Source organism: Cyanistes caeruleus, chromosome 26 (genome assembly GCF_971803275.1).
Source record: "Cyanistes caeruleus chromosome 26, bCyaCae1.hap1.1, whole genome shotgun sequence".
Taxonomy (NCBI): Eukaryota; Metazoa; Chordata; class Aves; order Passeriformes; family Paridae; genus Cyanistes; species Cyanistes caeruleus.
In genome coordinates, this window is record NC_141726.1 from 4,615,001 (window position 1) to 4,635,163 (window position 20,163).

General features: G+C 57.7%; 1 protein-coding gene across 29 annotated transcripts in view; it reads left to right on the forward strand.

Moving 5' to 3' along the window:
- The window catches only part of MACF1 (microtubule actin crosslinking factor 1), a 150,460-nt gene that overhangs the window by 27,257 nt on the left and 103,040 nt on the right, over positions 1–20,163 (forward strand). For 15 of the 29 annotated variants that reach the window (XM_086863254.1, XM_086863258.1, XM_086863252.1 and 12 more), the window contains exon 1: positions 17,200–18,212. In XM_086863254.1, coding sequence (XP_086719380.1) covers positions 17,289–18,212 — 924 coding nt within the window. In that variant the 5' untranslated portion in view covers positions 17,200–17,288. Of the gene's footprint in view, positions 1–2,219; positions 2,671–9,609; positions 9,672–10,560; positions 10,651–11,582; positions 11,682–13,098; positions 13,177–14,467; positions 14,561–17,199; positions 18,213–20,163 lie in introns of those variants that run through there. The other 14 variants (XM_086863278.1, XM_086863268.1, XM_086863269.1 and 11 more) reach the window with 5 other exon arrangements.

Sequence of the window (20,163 nt, forward strand, 5' to 3'; positions counted from 1 at the left end):
ATATATAAAATAAATAAAAAATATTCAAATATTCTATATTAAGACTTATTAGTGCCTTCTCCAGCCAGAGCAGCTGGCAGCACTCAGTGCATTTTATCATCCCCTCCATGTAGGAAACACCCAGGAAACCCAAGAGCAACCCCATGGTTGCAGCTGAGGGGTGAGAGGGGATGTGGGAAACCAGCTCCTGCTTCCTGGACCCTTTTCCAGTGCCACATCCCAGCCCCATCACATCTCCAGCTTGCAGGAGGCTCTTTGCCCCTCTCAGGTTGGACCACGGGGCCCATTTATGGTTCCTCCTGCAGCTTTAACAGAAAGCAGACGTCTTGGGAGGAAAACTATGCCAGGATATTTTTCATCCAGGCAGGGATGGAGCTCTGGAGAATATATTGCAACAGCGCCGAGCCCCGGGGTAATTCTGTATTTTTTTATCACCCATCTCATTGTCCCAAAAGATGTGGGGGCTGCAGGAACCCCCAGGGAACGAATCAATCATAGGAACATGGGATGGTTGGGTGGAAGGGACCTTAAAAATCATCTCATTCCATCCCCTCTGCCACGGGCAGGGACACCTTCCACTCTCCCAGGGCGCTCCAAGCCCTGTCCAGCCAGGCTGGACACACTCCCAGGGATGGGGCAACTGAAGCTTCTCTGGGAAAACTGTGCAGATTTTGGAATGTTTCAGGCAATGTTTGGGTCTATCAGGTTTTGCTTGATGCAGTTTTTTCTTTGTGTGCCTGACTAGCACTCTAGCAACTGCTCAGGGTTATAAATATAATAGAAATCTCTGTTTGCACCTGGATGAAACGCTGGGTCTCCTGGGGTTTCCCAAATGTGGAGCAGGAGTTGTGGGGTGGCTTCTGGTGCAGTGCTGAGCTGTATCTCCTGGTCAGTGAATCCTGAGCTGGGGTTCCTGGCTCTCTCACCAGGAAATCCTGAGCCAGGCTGATGCTCTGTGCCACCCTCACCTCGGCACAACAACCCCTTCTTGTCTGAGCCCTTGGGAGACAGGAATGGCGAAAAACGAGCCTTTAATTCCCTCCAACCTCCACCCAAGAGCCAGTTTCTCCCTCTGGAGCTGGCAGGGGGGACGTGAGCGGCTGTGAGATCAATCCAGGCTTTGTGGGAGCCTCCCCACCCCGTTTGCTTGTGGTTACAACATCAGGGGGGCCGGGGAGGCACCGCCTGCTCTCGGTTTCCCTGGGCCGTTCCTGGTACCGCCGGCAGCGGAAACATCTCCGAAAACAACCGAAATTCTGAGTAACGGTGCAAACCGAAATCCTGAGTAACCCTGCCCTGCACAGTGCAGAACAAAAACCCTGCCCAGCTCAGTGTAAACCGAAATCCTGAGTAACTGTACCCAGTACGGTGCAAACCGAAATCCTGAGTAACCCTGCCCTGCACAGTGCAGAACAAAAATCCTGAGTAACCCTGCCCAGCTCTGTGCAGAACCAAAATCCTGAGTAACCCTGCCCAGCTTGGTGCAAAACAAAAATTCTGAGTAACCATGCCCTGCACGGTGCAGAACAAAAATGTTGAGTAAAACCTGCCCAGCTCGGTGCAGAACCAAAACCCTGAGTAACCCTGCCCAGCTCGGTGCAAACTGAAATCCTGAGTAACTGTGCCCAGCTCGGTGCAAACCGAAATCCTGAGTAACCCTGCCCAGCTCGGTGCAGAACCAAAACCCTGAGTGTAACCCTGCCCAGCTCGGTGCAAATCGTTGGTAAATGGGGCTGGGTTGCAAACTCTGTGATGCTGAGGGCAAAGTGAGACACCCTGGTGGGGAAGTGCACAAAGCTCTGCTGTCAGAGCATCTTTTGGGGTGTTTCCTCACATTATTCAGAGCGTCCAGGGAGGGTGATGGGGATGTGCTTGTGGTCCTCAGCTCCCAGATGCCCAGATTTTGTCACTGCTGGGCAGAGTTTCCTGCGAGCAGACAGCGCTGGCTGCAGCACCCCTGCAATTGCTGCCTCAGTGTCCCAGCCGCTCCCTCCCGATGCCCTTGGCATCTCTGGCTGTCTGCTGGCAGGGGACACTGCTGCCTGTCACCCGTCCTGGAGGGGGGAGCTGAGGTTTTGTGCCCGTCCCAAGCCCCCCATGAGGACGGGGACGTTGCGTGGCAGCTGCTGCCGCCGATATCCCCTGGGCTGCGGCTCCTTTCCAGCGGGGCTGGGAATGGATATGGAGGAGATGACGTCTCTCCCCACCGAGCGGGGAAAGGGAGGGGGGACGAAGTTTGGCCGCGAGAACTCCGAGGAAAGATGTTAGAGCCGGCCTGACGCTCGCTTTTCTCCCTTCATCCGCCTCTTCGAGCTCCCAAACCTCCCGGTCCCAGCGGCGCTGGCTGTCCCCAAGCTCTGCCAGCTCCAGGGGACACAGCCAGCTGCAGGCAGAGGCTCAGGCAGGAAGTTTTGGAAGTTTCTCCAGGCAGCGGCTCAGCTCAGCCATCCCCTCACCCTCCCGGCGATGCCGAGCTCTGGCAGGAGGAGGAAAGTCGGAGGCAGGCTTGGGATAACGGGATAACGGGATAACGGGATAACGGGATAACGGGATAACGGGATAAAGCGATGCCTCTTTCGGAGAGCTCCTATCTGCCACCCGCTGCCTTTGTCCTGAGCCACGTCCTGGGCATCGCCGGGGTCCTGTACTGGAGGAGCCGGAGCAGGGAAGGTAGGGGTGTGCTAAAATGGCCGGCACGAGCAGGGACACGGATGGTTTTCCCTCCCCAGGAGCCGCACGGATGGGGACGGACGGGGACAGACGCGGCCGTGGGGAGGAGGGAGGAGGACACGGCCATGGGGAACCCTCAGTGGGCTCTGAACCCATGTGAGGAGGGGGAGGCAGAGGTTTGAGCGCCTAAATTTGGCCTCAGCACCCATTCCTGGCTTATGTGGGGCTGGGGGTGACTAGGGTGAGGGGTCTGGCTGGGGATGAGGCTGGTTTTTGTCTGGCACAATGCCACGACACGTGGCTGGGGTTCTGCCCCAGTGGCTCCCACCCCTCTCCGTGACAGCCGCCAGCACCGGCAAGACTCAGCCCTGGGAGATTCTCCTGGAGCTGGCACTGCCTCACCGAGCAGCTGAGGCTGACCCTGCCTCAGTTTCCCAAAATAGGGCTCGCACATGACCGCCCAAGGAGGGCGAGGATTCATTACGGGGCTGTGGAATCGCTCCAGGCCCCAGACGAGGTCTCGGCAGCTCCTTCTCTGTCCCGACCTTTTCCCCCTGGGGTTTGTTTGTTTTGATTCCTCGCTCTTTCTTCCCAGCCGTGCTTGTTCTCGCCTGTGCCTCCTCATGGGGCCCTTTCCCCGCGCCCATGACCGATTCCCTCTTTTCTTTCCCTTTTTCCATGCAAAGGGGCGGGACTGCGCAGCCGGGCAGACATTTCCCTGGATGCTGCTTTGGGATACTCTTCTTCCTTTCCCCCTCTGAACCACCAGGGAGTTGCACAAACATGCAGAATGCAGCCTGTCACCCACTAAACCCAACCTCGCTGCAATTCCTCCTGCTGTCCTGCCCATTTAATTAATCTCTGTGGCTGGGCAGTGTTGTCCAGGGGTGTTTTTGGCTCCATTTGGGGACCTCTTGGATGCTTCCCAACCGGATATCTCTTCCCCATGCTGTCCTGCTGCTTCATCCTACTCAGAGGGATGTTTCCCACCCCCAAACCCACCTGTTTTGGAAAAAAAAATCCTGGAGTGAATGTTGCAAGCAGCGAGTATATTCCGGATCTGTTTTCTTTCAACGTTTTTTTCCCAGAAAAGGGCAGATAAAGCCCAATCCTGGAAGACCAGGATCATTTTGCAGCAGGTTTTTCTCTCTCTGACGCTCACCCAGCTCTGCTGAGCATCTGCCCTGCTCTCCTTTGTGTCACCACCTCTCAGGTGTCTCCCTCATTAAATATCCGGGTGTTGGATACTTTTCCACCGCAGGTATCTCTTGTGCATTCTTCCAGGCTGAATCAGGCTCCGTTTCCTCTCCCTGGGTGAAAGGCTCCGTAAATCCTGCCCTGTTGGCTCTGTTGTCATGATGGATTATGTCAGCTCTCAAGTTGGCAGCCAGCATGTTTTAAATACCTTGTGCTCCTCAGCCAGCCAGATTTTTTTGCATATCCCCCCCTCTCAAAAGCCCCCTGTGCATTCTTGTTTTTTGCTTGCTTTGGAGGGAGAACGCTGGGTTTCAATCCTTAAAAATTCGGAGTTTTTAAAGTAACCAACCCCCTCCTTTACCCCATGGCTGGCTCTTGTTTAATCCCACTTTCACACTGAGTGAAAAAGTGTTGGAGAGATCTCTGGAGATCTCTGCAAGATCATCCAGTGCAGCACCCTGTCCTGTGTTCCTTTGGATTTAACAGCAGGAGAAAGTTTGGGAGCCACTTCCCAACTTTAATCCAGGAGCTGGTGGGCAGCATGAAACCCCCTGGTTCCCTCTCAATGATGGCAAAAAGCCATCCCAGGGAGGAAAAGGCCATCCCAAGGAGGAAAAGGCCATGCCAGGGAGGAAAAGGCCGTCCCAGGGAGGAAAAGGCCGTCCCAGGGAGGAAAAGGCCATCCCAGGGAGGAAAAAAGCCATTCCAGGGAGGAAAAGGCCATTCCAGGGAGGAAAAGGCCATGCCAGGGAGTGTCTGGGTGTCAGTGGGATGGAGGATTACAAACCAGGGTTGGGATTAGGGATGGTTCCTGGCCAGGCACCTTTTATCCTGCTGGTTCCTGGGGCTGGACTTTGGCAGCAGCTGAGGCAGGAGGAGGCACACAGGGATGGAGTGTGACAGCGAGGTGATGATGGAGGGGAGATCTGGAGGGGAGCAGCAGCTCCTGGCTGGACGTGTCGGGAGCTGCTGGGGACAGGCAGGCTGCCAGGACAGAGGGAATTGTCTGTGCAGGGCCCTGTGGTGCTGCTGGGGGATTCTCTGGCACCCAGCACCGGTGGGAGCCATCCCTGTGCTGATGGGAAGTGCCTGGGGATGCTGAGGTCCAGCGGGATGGGGAGTGGGAGGTTTTCTGGGTTTGGAGTGCTGGAAAGCAGCTGCTGGGCAAGGTGGTGCTGTTTCCTTTCACTTGGTGAGCTCAACAACAGAGGAGAACTCCCAAAATGTGCTTTTCCCTTGTGCATCCACGGTGCTCCTGGAGCTTCTGAGGGGTTTGTGCTCCAGTGCCGCAGTTCCTTTGGGATCCCCATTTTTGGGGGTGTGCTGAGCTGAGTTCTGACGAGCAGTGTTGGGACAGGGGGAGGGAATTACACCACGTGTGGCCCTGCAGAGGCTCGTGGTCTCTGTTTGCTGTTCCCTGTGTCACTGCCACCAGCCTTTGCTCCATGCCCTGTGGGTGAGGGACCTGAGGCTCTGCACTCCCTTTTCCTGCCACTGTCTTTGGAGAAGGACAGATTTTCCTTTCTTTTTCCCCCATAATCTTCCTTCTGTCCCTGCCCTTCCTGCCTGTGCCTCTGCTGACTGTCCCTGCTTGGTGACAGGGTGGTTTTTGGTGGCTGGGGCCAGCAAACCTCTGCTAGACCAAGGAGAGGACGAGCATCGGGGGGGATTGCAACAAGTTATTTGTCAGGGTGACTCTGGAAAAGATTAGCTGGGCAGAGATAAGCTTGCAATGCCTTAATATTGTTAGTAAGCAGTAACCAGCATTATTATTAGCTCAGCTGATAGCGCGGGTCCGGGCTGGGGAGGTTTAATCTGGTGAGAGCCCGGGAACCACCCAAAGGAGGTGAGTCAGGACAAAAAAAAAAAAATAAAAATCTGGATGAAAACCCCCGAATTTCTGCGGGATGTGGGAAGAAGGATCTCGTGGAGGAGACTCTGGGCTGTGGGCAGAGGGGGCGGCTGGATGCCGAGCGTCCGTGTGGGACCCGGTGACATCCATCCATCCATCCATCATCCATCCATCCATCCGTCCGTCCATCCATCATCCATCCATCCATCCGTCCGTCCATCCATCCATCATCCATCCATCATCCATCCATCCATCATCCATCCATCCATCCATCCACCCATCATCCATCCATTCATCATCCATCCATCCATCCATCCCTTCATCCATCCATCCATCATCCATCCATCCATCCATCCATCCATCCATCCATCATCCATCCATCCATCATCCATCCATCCATCCATCCATCATCCATCCATCATCCATCCATCATCCATCCATCCATCCATCATCCATCCATCCATCATCCATCCATCATCCATCCATCCATCATCCATCCATCCATCCATCATCCATCATCCATCATCCATCCATCATCCATCCATCCATCCATCATCCATCATCCATCCATCATCCATCCATCATCCATCATCCATCCATCCATCATCCATCCCTCCATCCATCCATCATCCATCCCTCCATCCATCCATCATCCATCCCTCCATCCATCCATCCATCCATCCATCATCCATCCATCATCCATCCATCCATCATCCATCCACCCATCCATCATCCATCCATCATCCATCCATCCATCCATCATCCATCCATCCATCATCCATCCATCCATCATCCATCCATCATCCATCATCCATCATCCATCATCCATCCATCCATCATCCATCCATCATCCATCCATCCATCATCCATCATCCATCCATCATCCATCCATCATCCATCCATCCATCCATCCATCCATCATCCATCCATCCATCATCCATCCATCATCCATCCATCATCCATCCATCATCCATCCATCCATCCATCCATCCATCCATCCATCCATCCATCCCTCTGTCCCCGTGTGCCATGCTCGGGGACACCTTCCTGGGCTCCCCTCGCTGCCCAGGCCGGGGCAGCAGCCCGCAGAAGGGCTGCAGGGGGGTTATATTTAGAAGAAGAGGAAGAGAGGCAGTGATAAGGCGGCCCCCGTTATCTCCCCACGTGCCGGCTCCAGCGCTCCGCAGCCGGGACATGATTTGGGCAGAAGCCGCGGGCGGGAGAGCGGAGAACAGCCCGGCATTGTCCCTCCTGTCCCTGGTGCAATTAACTGGAAAACAAGAGGAGGGAAAACAAGCCAAGAGCCGGGCAGTGCCCGTGGCCGCATCCCCGCTCCCAAAGCCGGGCTTTGGGCAGCGGGAGCCGCACCGCTCTCGGCATCGCTCCTTCCCCACGTCCCGCAGGGAGCAGCGGCTCTGCCCTTCACCGCTGGGAGTTCTCCGAGCTGCCCTGCCGGCCCCCGGCACGGACTGAGGCTTCTGCAGAGCCGGGAGCAGCCGGAGGAGCGGCGGGCGGGCGGTGGCGATGCCGCGGAGGAGGAACGGGCGCTGCCGGGGCCACCGCGGGTAGGAAGTGACCGGGTGGGAGGAGCTGTGACCCAGAACTCATCCGTCCGCACCCGCCGGAGAACGGGAGCTGCTGCCAGAAGAGCCTTCCCCGGCTGCTGCCATTAGACCCTTCCCCGGCTGCTGCCATTAGACCCTTCCCCAGCTGCTACCATTAGACCCTTCCCCGGGTGCTGCCAGAAGACCCTTCCCCAGGTGCTGCCAGAAGAGCCTTCCCCGGGTGCTGCCATTAGACCCTTCCCCGGGTGCTGCCAGAAGACCATTCCCCAGCTGCTGCCATTAGACCCTTCCCCAGCTGCTGCCATTAGACCCTTCCCCAGCTGCTGCCATTAGACCCTTCCCCGGGTGCTGCCAGAAGACCCCCGGGTGCTGCCAGAAGACCCCCAGGTGCTGCCAGAAGACCCTTCCCCAGGTGCTGCCAGAAGACCCTTCCCCGGGTGCTGCCAGAAGAGCCTTCCGCAGGTGCTGCCAGAAGACCCTTCCCCAGGTGCTGCCAGAAGAGCCTTCCGCAGGTGCTGCCAGAAGACCCTTCCCCGGGTGCTGCCAGAAGACCCTTCCCCGGGTGCTGCCAGAAGAGCCTTCCGCAGGTGCTGCCGCTTTTGCCGGGAGCCAGCGCTCGCCATCCATCCCGGGCTGGGGCGATGGAGAAGCGGCTCCTGTCCGGGGAGAGGAGGCGGCTCAGCGCCTGCCTGGTGTGCCGCATGTGCTGCATCGGTTCGTACCCGCTGCCCAGGGCTTTATCCATCCCCCATGGACACCGGAGTTGGGAAGGGACCCGCCGCTGTGGCTCTGGAGGGGTCTGCTGGAGGAAAACCCCTAAAAACACGTGGGAGTGACCCAGCTCCCTACGGCCGGCGGTGCCAGGTGGCAGCTCCGTGGCTCCTGGGGAGCCGTGCCAAGGCTGGAGCCTGGCCCTGAGGGGGGATGTGGCTCACCCCACGGGTAGTTTTTGGCACCTGGTTCCGTTCCGTGGCCCGGGGATGGAGTGGGACGCGGGGAGGTGACGCTTGTGTCACCCTGTGCCACGTGTTCGCGGCGCTTTCGGAGGGGGAAGCCGCGGGGTGGGTGAGGAAGAGGAAGAGCGTTGGGTGGTGCTCTCCAATCTGCGCAGATGGAAACATCAGGAGGTTTTCCTGAGGGTCCCCGGGGCTGTGCAGGGATCCCCAGTGACATCCAGGGGGTTCTGGGGCTGTCCTGGGGAGCCTGGCCTGGGAGATGCTGTTTTTCTCATTTTTCTCGGTTATTGACTTAAAACCACAGCAAGGGGTGCTGCTGCCTGGTAGACCCTGATGTCAGGGATGACCCTGATGTCAAGGATGACCCTGATGTCAGGGATGACCCTGATGTTAGGGATGACCCTGATGTCAGAGATGTGTTTTGGGTGAGCAGGGCTCATCCTTTCCTGAAATACCCATGGGGCTGGAGATGCAGTGCTCAGGGTTGTGTGCCACGGGCTGTGCTGGGGATCTCTCTGTGCTCCAAGACGATGCTGTTAAATCCTGCTGTTAAATTCTGGCTGCCAGGGCTGCTGGGACCCCCCTGCCCTGTGGGACCATCTCATTTCGCCTGTTTGCCAGTGTTTTTTTCATCTGATATTATTTTTTCATGGAGCAAAAAGCCTGCCTAAAGCTCCCCCATCGCCGCTCGGCGTCACCACAAACCTCCCACCCCGTCCCCCTGCCACCCCTGGGGACCGCGACCCTCTGGGGATGGCACCCACATTGTCACCCTGTCACTCAGAGCTGCCACTGTCCTACCAGGGCTGAGCAGTGGGACAGAAATAAACATTAAATCCTGGCAATCCAATGAACCAAAAATCCAGTGACAGAATAAGCTGCTAATTGCACGCGCTGGCAGTGCCCTGCCAGGACCTGTTACGGGACATCTGGGGGTTTATGTAACACCCCAAAGCCTTCCAGGAGCGGGCAGGGGAGGGGGAAACCCTCCCAAAATTGGGCAAACTTCCCCTCCAGGGGAGGTGGGGAGGCACAGAGGGGATGAATTCCAGGGGTTCACTCGGAGCTGCCGGCTGTACCTATCCCAGTCACCCACGCTGCTTTCGTTGAACACCGTTATTCTCAGCAGAAAAAAAGCGATTTATTTTGTTCTGAGCCACATTTCCCTGCCCTGGGGGGCATGCTGGAGCCACGTGAACAGCCCCATCCCTCACCATTCCCTGAATAAGCCTCCTGTGTTCCCTGTGCCGGCGTGGGATCCGTGCTGGCACCGCCGGCGATCCCTCTGTCTCTTCCCGTCATTTCAAAGTCGTTTGAGTTTCTGCATGAGAACCACTGACCAAGAGCTGCCTTTGTCTCCTTTTGACAGATGAACGGGACAGAGTCCAAAAGAAAACCTTCACTAAATGGGTCAATAAACACTTGATGAAGGTAAGAGTCACGGATTTTGTTATAAAAGACACCAAAATGACAGTCTTGCTGTCTGCTTCAGCTCGGATAAATGGCTTTTTAAAGGTTTTTGATTTTTTTTTTTAACGCTGGGACTGTTTGTTTCGGGTGTTCAAATGAGTCAGAGCAGAGCAGGATGTGCTGGAAATGTGCTGGAGCCTTTGGAGGGCACTGTAGCATCACCACACAGCCCTTTTATTACCTTTTCCCTCCTGGGCACCTGATCCTTGTTTAACACGAGTCTTTTGCATCCTGGGGGAAAGGAGGAGATCCTGACTCCCTCCTCCAACCCCCTTGCCAGGAAAATGGGGCATTTTTGTCCTTTGAAGGATGCTCCAGGGTGGAGAGAGATCCAAAGTTTGTTAACACTGCACCACCAGGTGCCTCCTGCTTTCTTGGTTAATGCTGGGTGGGTTTTAATTAATTCTCCATTTTTTAAAGGAGGGAAAAAAAGTGGTTTGAGCACTAGGTGTCCCAGCTGTGTTTTCCTGCCAGCTTTGCAAAGCTCTCTGCCAAGCTTTTGGCTGCTTCCTAAACCTCACAGAGGAGGGGAAAACAGAGAAAAATCTTGAGGCTGCTGGGGGAAAACATCCGGGAATTGCCAAGAGGACAAGGTCTGGGTGCTGGGGGAAGAGAAAGCTGCTCTGCTGTGGAAAGCTGTGGAAAGCTGCTCTGGGAGCAGTTTTGGGAGATGCTGTGAGGAATGTGAGGGGTTCAGGAGGGGACACTGCCTGTCTCGGGGTTACCTGCACTGCAGTTGGGATTTTGGGTGTGAAATTGGCAGCAGCTCCTGCCAGGCCGTTTGGGAAAGGGGAGGATGCTTTCCCTGGGGATAATTTTGGCATCACTGATGGCTTTTTCCCCTCCCCAGGTGCGCAAGCACATCAATGACCTCTATGAAGACCTGAGAGATGGCCACAACCTCATCTCCCTCCTGGAAGTGCTGTCTGGAGTGAAGCTGGTGAGTCCCCAGGGCTGGGCAGGGATTCTGGGGTCGCCCTAAACCCTCTCCATCCTCTCCCTGCTCCCCTTCACCCCCAGCTGTCTTTTCTCACACCATGGTTTCAGTTTCAAATGTCTGTCATTGTTTCTTTTATTATTATGGATATTATTATTTACTATTATATTTATCACTCTGTTTTTTATTTATGTTTTTTTTTTTTTACTCAAACTCCTGCTGCCCAGGCTGGTCCTGATTATGATGCCTTGGGTAAAGCCCTCTTCTTGCCAAGTTTTACACACCTTCACCTTCCAGATGTGGCTCCATATTTAAAATCTTTTAAAATATTTAAAAAAAAAATATTTAAAATCCATATTTAAAAATTTAAACCAGCAGAATTTGACCAAAAACTGCTTCTGTGGCAGCGTGTCCAGCAGTTTATCTCAGATCTGACACTCCTGCCTCATGCTCAGCTCCTGGCTTTGTAGCAGTCATTGGTGCAAACCTCTCCCTGCGCCTGGAGCATCGTAGAGTTCCCCCTCCTTCCTCTCCTCCTCCTCCTCTTCCCTCTCTGACTGACACATTCCCTCAGCTCTGGGAAGATCCCGATTGCCGTAGCACAGCAGGAATTATTTTAGTTTCCCCCCCAAAAATAGGATCTGGGCAAAGATCTCCTACGTCCCTCCGTACCCTCCGGAGACGCCAAATCGGTTTTTGTGGGGGCTGAAAACTTGGATCGCTCTACTTGTGATCCAGACAGCTTCCTGCTCTTCAGCTTCCAAAATCAGGAGGAAATTCCAGTTCTGGAGCCCCAGCTGCCTTCACCCCGTGCTGTTGCTGTCTTTTTTTTTTTTTTTTTTTTTTGGGTTTTGTTTTGTTTCTCCTCGTGCCTGGGTGTCACATTTTGGTTTCCATTCTGTGTCCCTGCCGTGCCACCCTCCCGTCCTCCTTAGCCCGTAGAGCCGCCAGCTCAGCGGAGCCTTCGCCTGGTGACAGCACCAGCCTGGTGCCGTGCGAGCAGCGAGGAGGAGGAAGATGATGATGATGAAGAAGTAGGTCGAGCCTGCCCTGGCGGCAGCAGCGGCTCCCTGGCAGTGCCACCAGATAATCCAGCGCCGTCCCAGCGCTCCCATCCCTGCGGGGTTTGGGATGAAGGCATCCCCAGGGCTGCTGTGCTGGTGTAGGGCGGTGTTCCCGGGCTCTGGATTGTCTGTGGGGTCAGCCTGCAGGGCAGGGCACGCCACCCACTCTGTGTGACAGCATGTGTCCCCTCCACGGGGCGGGAGGGGACAGGGACGGGTCCCGCACGCCGCTCGGGGCCGCTGCACACCTGGCACTGCATGGACAGGCTCCGGGCACCTCCTGGGATCCTGCATGGGACTGGGGGTGGGAGCGAGCACGGCACAGCCCCAGCTGAGGGTCTGAGCCCAAAATGTGCCCAGATGAGTTTTTCAGCCCCTGTGCTCGGGGTGATGATGCCCTTGTGCGGTGTCACCTCCCTGGAGCGGTGCAGGAGGAGCTGGAGCACCTTCCCTGCAGCCCTGGAGATGTTGCCCTTGGCAGGAACAGCTCTTTCCCTTGGCAGGGATGGATTTTCCCCTTGCAGGGACAGCTTTTCCCCTTGGAAGGCAAACTCCTGCCTTTCTGGGACAGCTCTTCCCTTCAGGCTGGAAGAGGAAGGTGACTCGGAGCACTTGGGGTGTCCCAACAGTTCAGAACATGGTTGTGGGGTGTGTCCCCTCACCATGGTTGGAATTAGATGAAATTCGTTGGAATTAAGGTCCTTTCCAACCCAAAGCTCCTGTGATTCCATGAACATCCTGGTGATTCCTCGTGTTGAGGCTGGGATTTGGTTTTGGGTGTCGCTCCTCTCGCTCCTGCTGATTCAAAGCCTCCCATCCCCTTTCCCTGGCTGTGGCTCAGCTGATGGACACCTCTGGAAATCCCAGGGTGTCCCACGTGCCCCTTCCCAAGGGATTCAGAGGTACCTGGAGCAGCAGCCATGTGCAGGAAGAGCTGGAAGGGCTTGTGCCGAGGTCAGGGTTCCTCTGCCATCAGTGGGGACCTGCCTGAGTCCCCCTGTCCTGCCTCTGCTTCCACCTGGACAAGTTGGACTCTGCACCTGTTTGAGTCCATCTCTTTTCTCTGAGCCCTCTTCCCAGCTTGTCTTGCTGTCCATGAGCTGGGCAAGATCCTGCCTTGGGATCCCAGAGGCTGGACACAACAGAGGTCTGGATCTCGGGATGTCCCCACCTCCACATCTCCCAGCAGGGCATTTTAACCTTCTCCCAGCAAGACTCTGCATAGCAATGACCTTTCTTAGTGTGGAAGAAGGTAGAGCAGGACGTGTGGGGGCACAGGGGGTGACAGCAGCACACTGACAGCTCCCAGGGGGGGTCACTGTGCATGTGGGGTGCTGCCAGCCCAGCCCCACCAGCCTGACCTAAAACCGCCGCCCGTCTCTTGCAGCCGCGTGAGAAGGGGCGGATGCGCTTCCACCGCCTGCAGAACGTGCAGATTGCCCTGGATTTCCTGAAGCAGCGACAGGTAAGGGCTGATGAAGGCTCATCCAGCAGAGCTGGGTGTTTTGAGGAGTCTTTCTGTTGTCTGAGGCTTTGGAAGGAGTCGAGCGCTGGGGTGTGCCCGTCTCTGTGGTGCTGGTTGAGGATGGCTTTTCCCTGTGGGTGTTGTGCCTCTGGAAACCACCCCTGCACACAAAAAAAACACTGGGAAAAAGGGAATGAGACCCCAGCTCTGAGAAGGGGTTGGCAAATGTCACTTCTGCACCCCAAAAGCCTCCCTGGCAGATCCCAGCTGTGGGGATGGGTGGCTATGGCACACACCACTGTGTGGCATCGCCCCTCTGGATATCAGCATGGACTTTTTATCCCTCACTTCTTGGAGGACAGGCTCTCTCTGCCAGGCTTTTGGGAGCTGCTGGCCCCTCCTCAGTGCCTGTGCAGCTGGCAGAGAGCAGCCAAGCTCCACAGCCCTGGGCAGATCCTGCCTGGAGCAGTGGGATGCATCCCGAGACTTGTTGGCTGTGCAGGTGGAACCCTCGCAGCCCCGGGTGTCCTGTTCTGCCTGTTGGGTGAGCTTCTCCCCTCCAAGATGCTCCCAGATATGCCAGGGTGATGGTGATGATGATAAATGGTACCAGTTCATGCTGAAGCAGAGACTTTTCTCCCTCGCAGCTGGCCTGAGGGCACGGAATAAATTGGAGCACATTCCTTACTCCGGGGAGCTGCTTCCAGCCCCCCTCCTCCTCCTCCTCAGCTCCTTGATAGAGACATTTCGCCAAGGGCTCTGGGGAACTTGTTTCTCCACTTGGATGAAACAGCTTTTTCCTTTGAAGTGTGGTGGCCTTGCTGGGCTGTCTCACCCCAGACACTCCTGCCAGGGAATGATCCGTGGGGTCCTGTGGAGTGCTGCGAAGCAGGGACTCCCCCAGGGGGAAGAGTGAGGGTGTTCCTGCCTTCATCAGAGCTCGGTTTTGAGCCCAGGCTGGAGTTAAAGCTTGGTCATCCCCTTTTCCCCCTGCTCTCTGTGCTCTGTGGCTGTTCAATTATGCACCAAGTGCTCAGGGCTTCGGGGACGCTGCTTTGTGAGCTGAAGTAAAGCCATTAAGTGCTGGGAAAGCACTTCTGGATGGAGAGCGCTGGAAACATGGAAAAATCCCAGCCAGGAGATGAGGTGGCATCTTTGGGATGTTCCTGTGTGCCTGCTCCTCACCCTGGTGCCTGGGGTGGCCCTGGGGACAGCGTGGTGGGGGACGTGTCCCCCTGCTCTCCGGGTGAGGCCGATGGGGAAACTTCAACCCCCTTGCCTTTTTTTCCAGGTGAAACTGGTGAATATCCGCAACGATGACATCACAGATGGCAACCCCAAGCTCACCCTGGGGCTCATCTGGACCATCATCCTCCATTTCCAGGTAGGACATGGGATTTCTGTGCCGGAGGACGCGGGGCGGGCGTCGGGAGCGCCTTGTCTCTCCAGGGCAGTGCAATCTCTGGGTTTTTTTGCATTTTCCATGGTGATGTCAGCACATGGATGGGTCTGGAGGTTCATGGCAGTGTCATGGAGACGTGGGAGAACAGCAACACCCTCTCCTCATGTCATTTGCATAATGAAATCATTAATGATGGGTTGTGAGCCTGGCCTCCCAGGGTTGTTGGCTGTGGCTGTTTGCTCAGCTGGAGGCTCTGGAGGAGAAGAGCAAATTTGGAAGGGGCCATGGGCTGTTATCCCAAGGCAGTCCCAGCCCTTTGAGTGGTTGGTGCGGCCCCAGAACTTTGGGATGGAATGTGTCAGCTGGGTGACAGCACAGGGGTGGGACAAGCACCCCGACCTGGGGCTGTCCCCAGCAATTGTGTGCTAGAGGTGCTCGTGGGAAAAAAAGCGAGTTTTGGCTCTTCAACAGCTTCAAATGATCCAGTTGTAGCTCTGATGGCTTCAGGGGGTGACACGTGGCCATCAGTGAGTTGGCATTTGGGGTTTGCTGGGAAGTGCTGCTGTCAGCAGCTCTGTGGGAACGAGCCTGTGGGATCTGCTGTATCCCAGCTCCTGCCTTATCCCTGCTGCCATCTTCCAGACAGGACTCGTGCTGGCTCTGAGGCTCCTAAGGAAGATTGCACTGGAAGATTGTGTTTTTTGGAGGATGGGCAGTGCCTCAGGGAGAGGCTTTTGGGGGCAGCACGGGGCTGAGCTGGGTGTAAGGCTGCTGACGAGGCTCTTCCCAGCCCTTGGCCTTGGGAATCAGCCGGGGTCGAGCAGGCTGTGGATGCTGATGAGTCACCGTCATCTCCGGTGGGGCCCTGCTTGTGGCATCTTGTCCCCTCTGTCCTTGTGGTCACCCTGTCCTGGTGCACCCTCTGTTGTAGGAGAGGGACATCAGGAGGGTCTGGGTCCCCTCTGTGCCTGGCTGGGAGGGCACACTGCCACCCTGGCGTGGGGGACAGGGCGGGTGACACGGGATCCCTGCCGCTGCCGGCGAGCCTGCGCTAACGGGATTTTTTCTGGGGTTGTAGCTCCATTGTGAACCTCTTAATCTCCCGTGTCCCAGAGCTGCTGCCTGGGGGCAGGCGGCTGGGAGAGCCCCGGGAGAGGTTTGGGGTGGGATGGTGTCGGTGTGATGATGAGGGGGATGCCCTGGGGGCTTTTCCCCGTGCCCTGGAAGCTCTTGTGGTCACTGGTTTCCCTTAGTCATCTTCTGGATTTGCTCCATTTCCTCGTTGGATGTTTCCCTGCATCCTGGGGCTGAGCTCAGTCCCAGCTCATCTTTACACCCCCCTGCTCCCATCTTTACACCCAGTTTTTGTCTCACCCCCAGTTTTGGTGCATTTTACCCTGCCCTGGTCCCTCTGAGCTGGCAGGCAGAGTTGGGGTGCTCCGTGCTCCTCAAACCCCTGCCCTGGGCGGCATTTGGGGCAGGAGCCACAGGACTGGGACCAGACTGGGACCGGACTGGGACCAGACTGGGACCGGACTGGGACCGGACTGGGACCGGACTGGGACCGGACTGGGACTGGACTGGGATGGGCAGCACCACGCTCCCGTTCCTGCTGGGACCCTCCGACTGTGGCTCCCTGAAGTGATGCCGGGTCCCCAGGACACCCTGAGGTGACAGCGGGTCCCCAGGACACCCCGAGCTGACAGCGGGTCCCCAGGACACCCCGAGGTGACAGCGGGTCCCCAGGACACCCCGAGGTGACAGCGGGTCCCCAGGACACCCCGAGGTGACAGCGGGTCCCCAGGACACCCTGAAGTGACAGCGGGTCCCCAGGACACCCTGAGGTGACAGCGGGTCCCCAGGACACCCCGAGGTGACAGCAGGTCCCCAGGACACCCTGAGGTGACAGCAGGTCCCCAGGACACCCCGAGGTGACAGTGGGTCCCCAGGACACCCCGAGCTGACAGCGGGTCCCCAGGACACCCTGAGGTGACAGCAGGTCCCCAGGACACCCCGAGGTGACAGCAGGTCCCCAGGACACCCTGAGCTGACAGCGGGTCCCCAGGACACCCCGAGCTCTGTGCCCCAAACTGGCTGAGCCTGGCAGCAGCGTGGCCACGTGAGTTGTGCTTTTGGGGCTCCCGGAATTAAGAATTAAGAATTAAGGAGCAAAGCTCCCGAGCTGGAGAGGAGCAGCCCTGCGGAGCCGGCTGCCGAGCATGCAGAGTCACTCTGACTCCTCCCCGCTTTCTTTTTTTTCCTTTTTTTTTTTTTTCCCCCATTTCTCTCCCACCCCTTCCTTTATTCTACCTTTTCCAACCTTCCTTAGGTTTTGTGTTTTATCCCCGTCTTCCCCACCCTCTCCCACTCCCCTCCTGGCTCCGCTGCCTGATTCCTGCTCGCTGTTTGTGTTGGCAAGGGCCGTGCTCCAATTACCTCATATTTGGAGAGAAGGACGCCGCAGCCAATCCCCGCTCCCTCTGCTTTTAGGTCAAGTGATTTCTGAACTGCAGTGAGATGCTTTGAATTTGTCTTCTCGCGGCGGCCAGGCTGTAAGATGGCTGTCTGGAGCGGCGGCGGTGGCGGCAGGGCTGGCGGGAGGGGACAGCGACAAGGGGCAGTCCGGGCAGCGCCGCTGCTTTGAGCCCATGAAGCCCGGGCTGGGATTTATCCGGGAGCCGGCCACTCGCTCAGCACCGAGCAGGAGGAGATGGGGAATTCGCTGGGCTGCGTTAAAGAGCAGAAGGAAAAAGCCGTGGGGAAGGCACCGCTGTCTCCCAAAAAAAGGGTGCGCTTCAAACGGAGGCGGAGAGGGAAGAGGAGAGCGATGCCGGAGGCGGCCCCGCAGGAGGAGCCGCCGGCGCTGGAGGTGGCCGAGGATGAGGAGGCAGCCCCCCGGCGGGAGGAAGGAGAGGAGCCCTCCTGGCGGGACCCCGAGGCGGCGGCGCTGCAGCCCGGCATCATCGTGCAGGTGAAGGAGCGCTTCCAGGGGGAGGTGCGGAGAGCGCGCCTGCTGCCGGAGCCGCAGCGGCCGGGTGTGGCGGGAGCTCCCCGGGAGGAAGGCACCACCGTCATCGCCCGCCTGCTGGAGAACCCGGCCGAGAAGGACTGCGAGAAGGCCGTGAGCCGGCTGGTGGAGCTGCAGAGGAGCGGCAGCTGCCGGGCCGTGCTGCTGCCCCTGCGCACGGGCACCCATGGCCGTGCCGGGGGAACCGTGCCCGGCCGGGAGGCGGAGGCCGGCAGCGCCCGGGATGCCTGGGGGAAAGGAGGCAGCGATGATCCCAGCTCCAGCGCCGCGTGGACCTGCTCCTCCTCCGCGGCAGAGCCGGGCACCGTGTCCGAGCTGTCCACGCCGTCCCCCATGGTGGATCAGCTGGAGAACCCCGGCGTGGGGAGAAGCTCGGGGCTGTCGCTGTCTCGGGCCGGGGAGGGAGATGGACACGGGCTGCCGGCTTCCCGCAGCCCGTCCTCCTTGAGCGGCAGCGCGGCCCGGAGCTCCTCGGGCTACGGCAGCGACCGGCCGGCCAAGGGCACCGCAGCTGGTGGGACCGCGGTGTCACCCTCTGATGGTGGCCTCAGGCTCGCTGTGGAGGGCCGGGCTTGGAGGGGGAGCTCGGGGACAGCCGCAGCAATGGTCAGTGTGTGCGTGTGCCCTCGCCCCCTTTCTGGAGCGGGGTGGGGGGACCGGTGGACTCCAAATCCCGGTGGCTCCTGGGCACGCTCCTTTCACCGAGGGGCAAGCTCGTGCTGAGCACGGGTGGCAGGATGCTGGGGCAGAAAGCTCCTGAAGTCTTTTCCCAAGGATCCCTTGGGGACTGACCTGTCCTGTCCCCTGCTCCTGGCCCGGGCAGGCTGGGAGTGACAGTCCCTGGGTGCAGTGGCTGCTGTCACCGGTGGCACTCGGGGCTGCTGGCTCAGGTGTGAGTTTGGGGTGTCCCCTCCCTGCTGCCCGTGCAGGATGAACGGCAGCAGGATGAACATGGAGCCGTGGGGGCACTGCCTGCTCCGAGGGGTCTCCAGGAGGGGATGATGCTGTGTTTTGGAGCCTGTTGCTGTTGGTGGTGGCTCTTTTGGGGTTGACAGCGTGGGAAAAGGTGCCCTTGGGTCTGGTCAAGCTGTGAATGCCCCGGGACAAGCGTGTGGTTCGAGGAGCTGTGGCCCTGATACTTTAGCCAGGTTGGGACCAGTGTCACAGCCACTCTGTGGCCTTCAGCATCCTGCCACCAGTTGCTTGATGCACCAAGCCGATGCAGGAAGGGTTTGGAAGGGTTTGGCCCCAAGTCCTGCGAGTTTCCACTCTCTTTTCTTGCTGGTGCCTCCCTAAATCTTTGTCCTGTCACAGACATGTGAAGAAAGGAGGGTGGAGCTGGTGCCGCACCCTGCACCTCCATAAGCACATCTCCAGGAGAGTTTCCTTCAGGGATGCTCTCAGGAAGAGGCCCAGTGGTTGGAGAAGCCCAGTGCTGTGTCAGGGATTAAAAATAAAGGATTTCTCAGAGCTGGGTGCTGTGAGGCGCTCTTGGATGGGCAGCACTGCTGGAGAGCCCAGGTAGGGCACAGCTAGTGGGTGGCTTCACAGAAAGGTTCATTCTGCTCTTAATTAAGAGCCATCAGGTAATTAATAAAGGGGTGCTGAGCAGAGGGAGGTTTGTGGGTCCTCCCCTGCTCCCTGCAGGTCCCATCCTGCATCCTGCTGCTCACCCAGCGCATCGTCCCCTCCATCCCGGCTCTGCCGCCAGGTGCCGGCTCCGACATCCCTGGGGAAAGCCAGCCCCGGGGCTGGAGGAGTTAAAGGCAGCTCTGGCAGTGTGGCAGCAGCTGACAAAGAGCAGTTTCATGTGTGATGAGCGTGTCAGGCTGGAGAGGGAGGTGAGCTGCAGCATACCAATTACACCGGCAGAGACGTAATCCCGCAGGTCCCTGTCTCCTGCCTGCAGAGGGATGTCTGACAGCTGGGACCTGAGCGGTGCCAGCACCCAGCTGGGTGTGTTTCGAGGAGGGATAAAGCTGCTGGGTGTGTTTTGAGGAGGGATAAAGCTGCTGGGTGTGTTTTGAGGAGGGATGAAGCTGCTGGGTGTTTTCAGGGTGGTGGGTAGGGCTGGGTCCTGGCACAGCTCCCCGCAGTGCCAGCAGGAGGAATCCGGGGAGCAAACAGCCTTTCCCTGGGCACCCCGGAAAATCCAAGGGACTCCCCTTTGTCCTCCCCTTAATTAAGGGGAGGTAATTGTGCTAAGTGAGGAGCTGGAGGGGGGTGGTGAGGAGGATGCTGTGCCAGTGAGGGATATGCTGGCATGCGGGGACACGTGCGTGGCGTCACGTGCCAGTCTGGGATTCGCAGCCAGTCCTGTCTGAGGGGTCCGTGACTGTCGCTGTCTTTTGTTGGGAACTGGGTCACAGCACCCCCTGGCACCAGCGAGGCAGAGGGGGGGATGTCACATCCTTCCCTTTTCCCCCAGCATGGAGCTGCTCCATGGCAGGAGGTCAGGCAGAGGCCGCCTCTCCAAGTGTTCTCCCGCTTCTTAAGTTGGTATTTTTTACAACGGGATGCTCCAGGTGCAGCTCCCCTGCCACACCTGCAGCCCAAA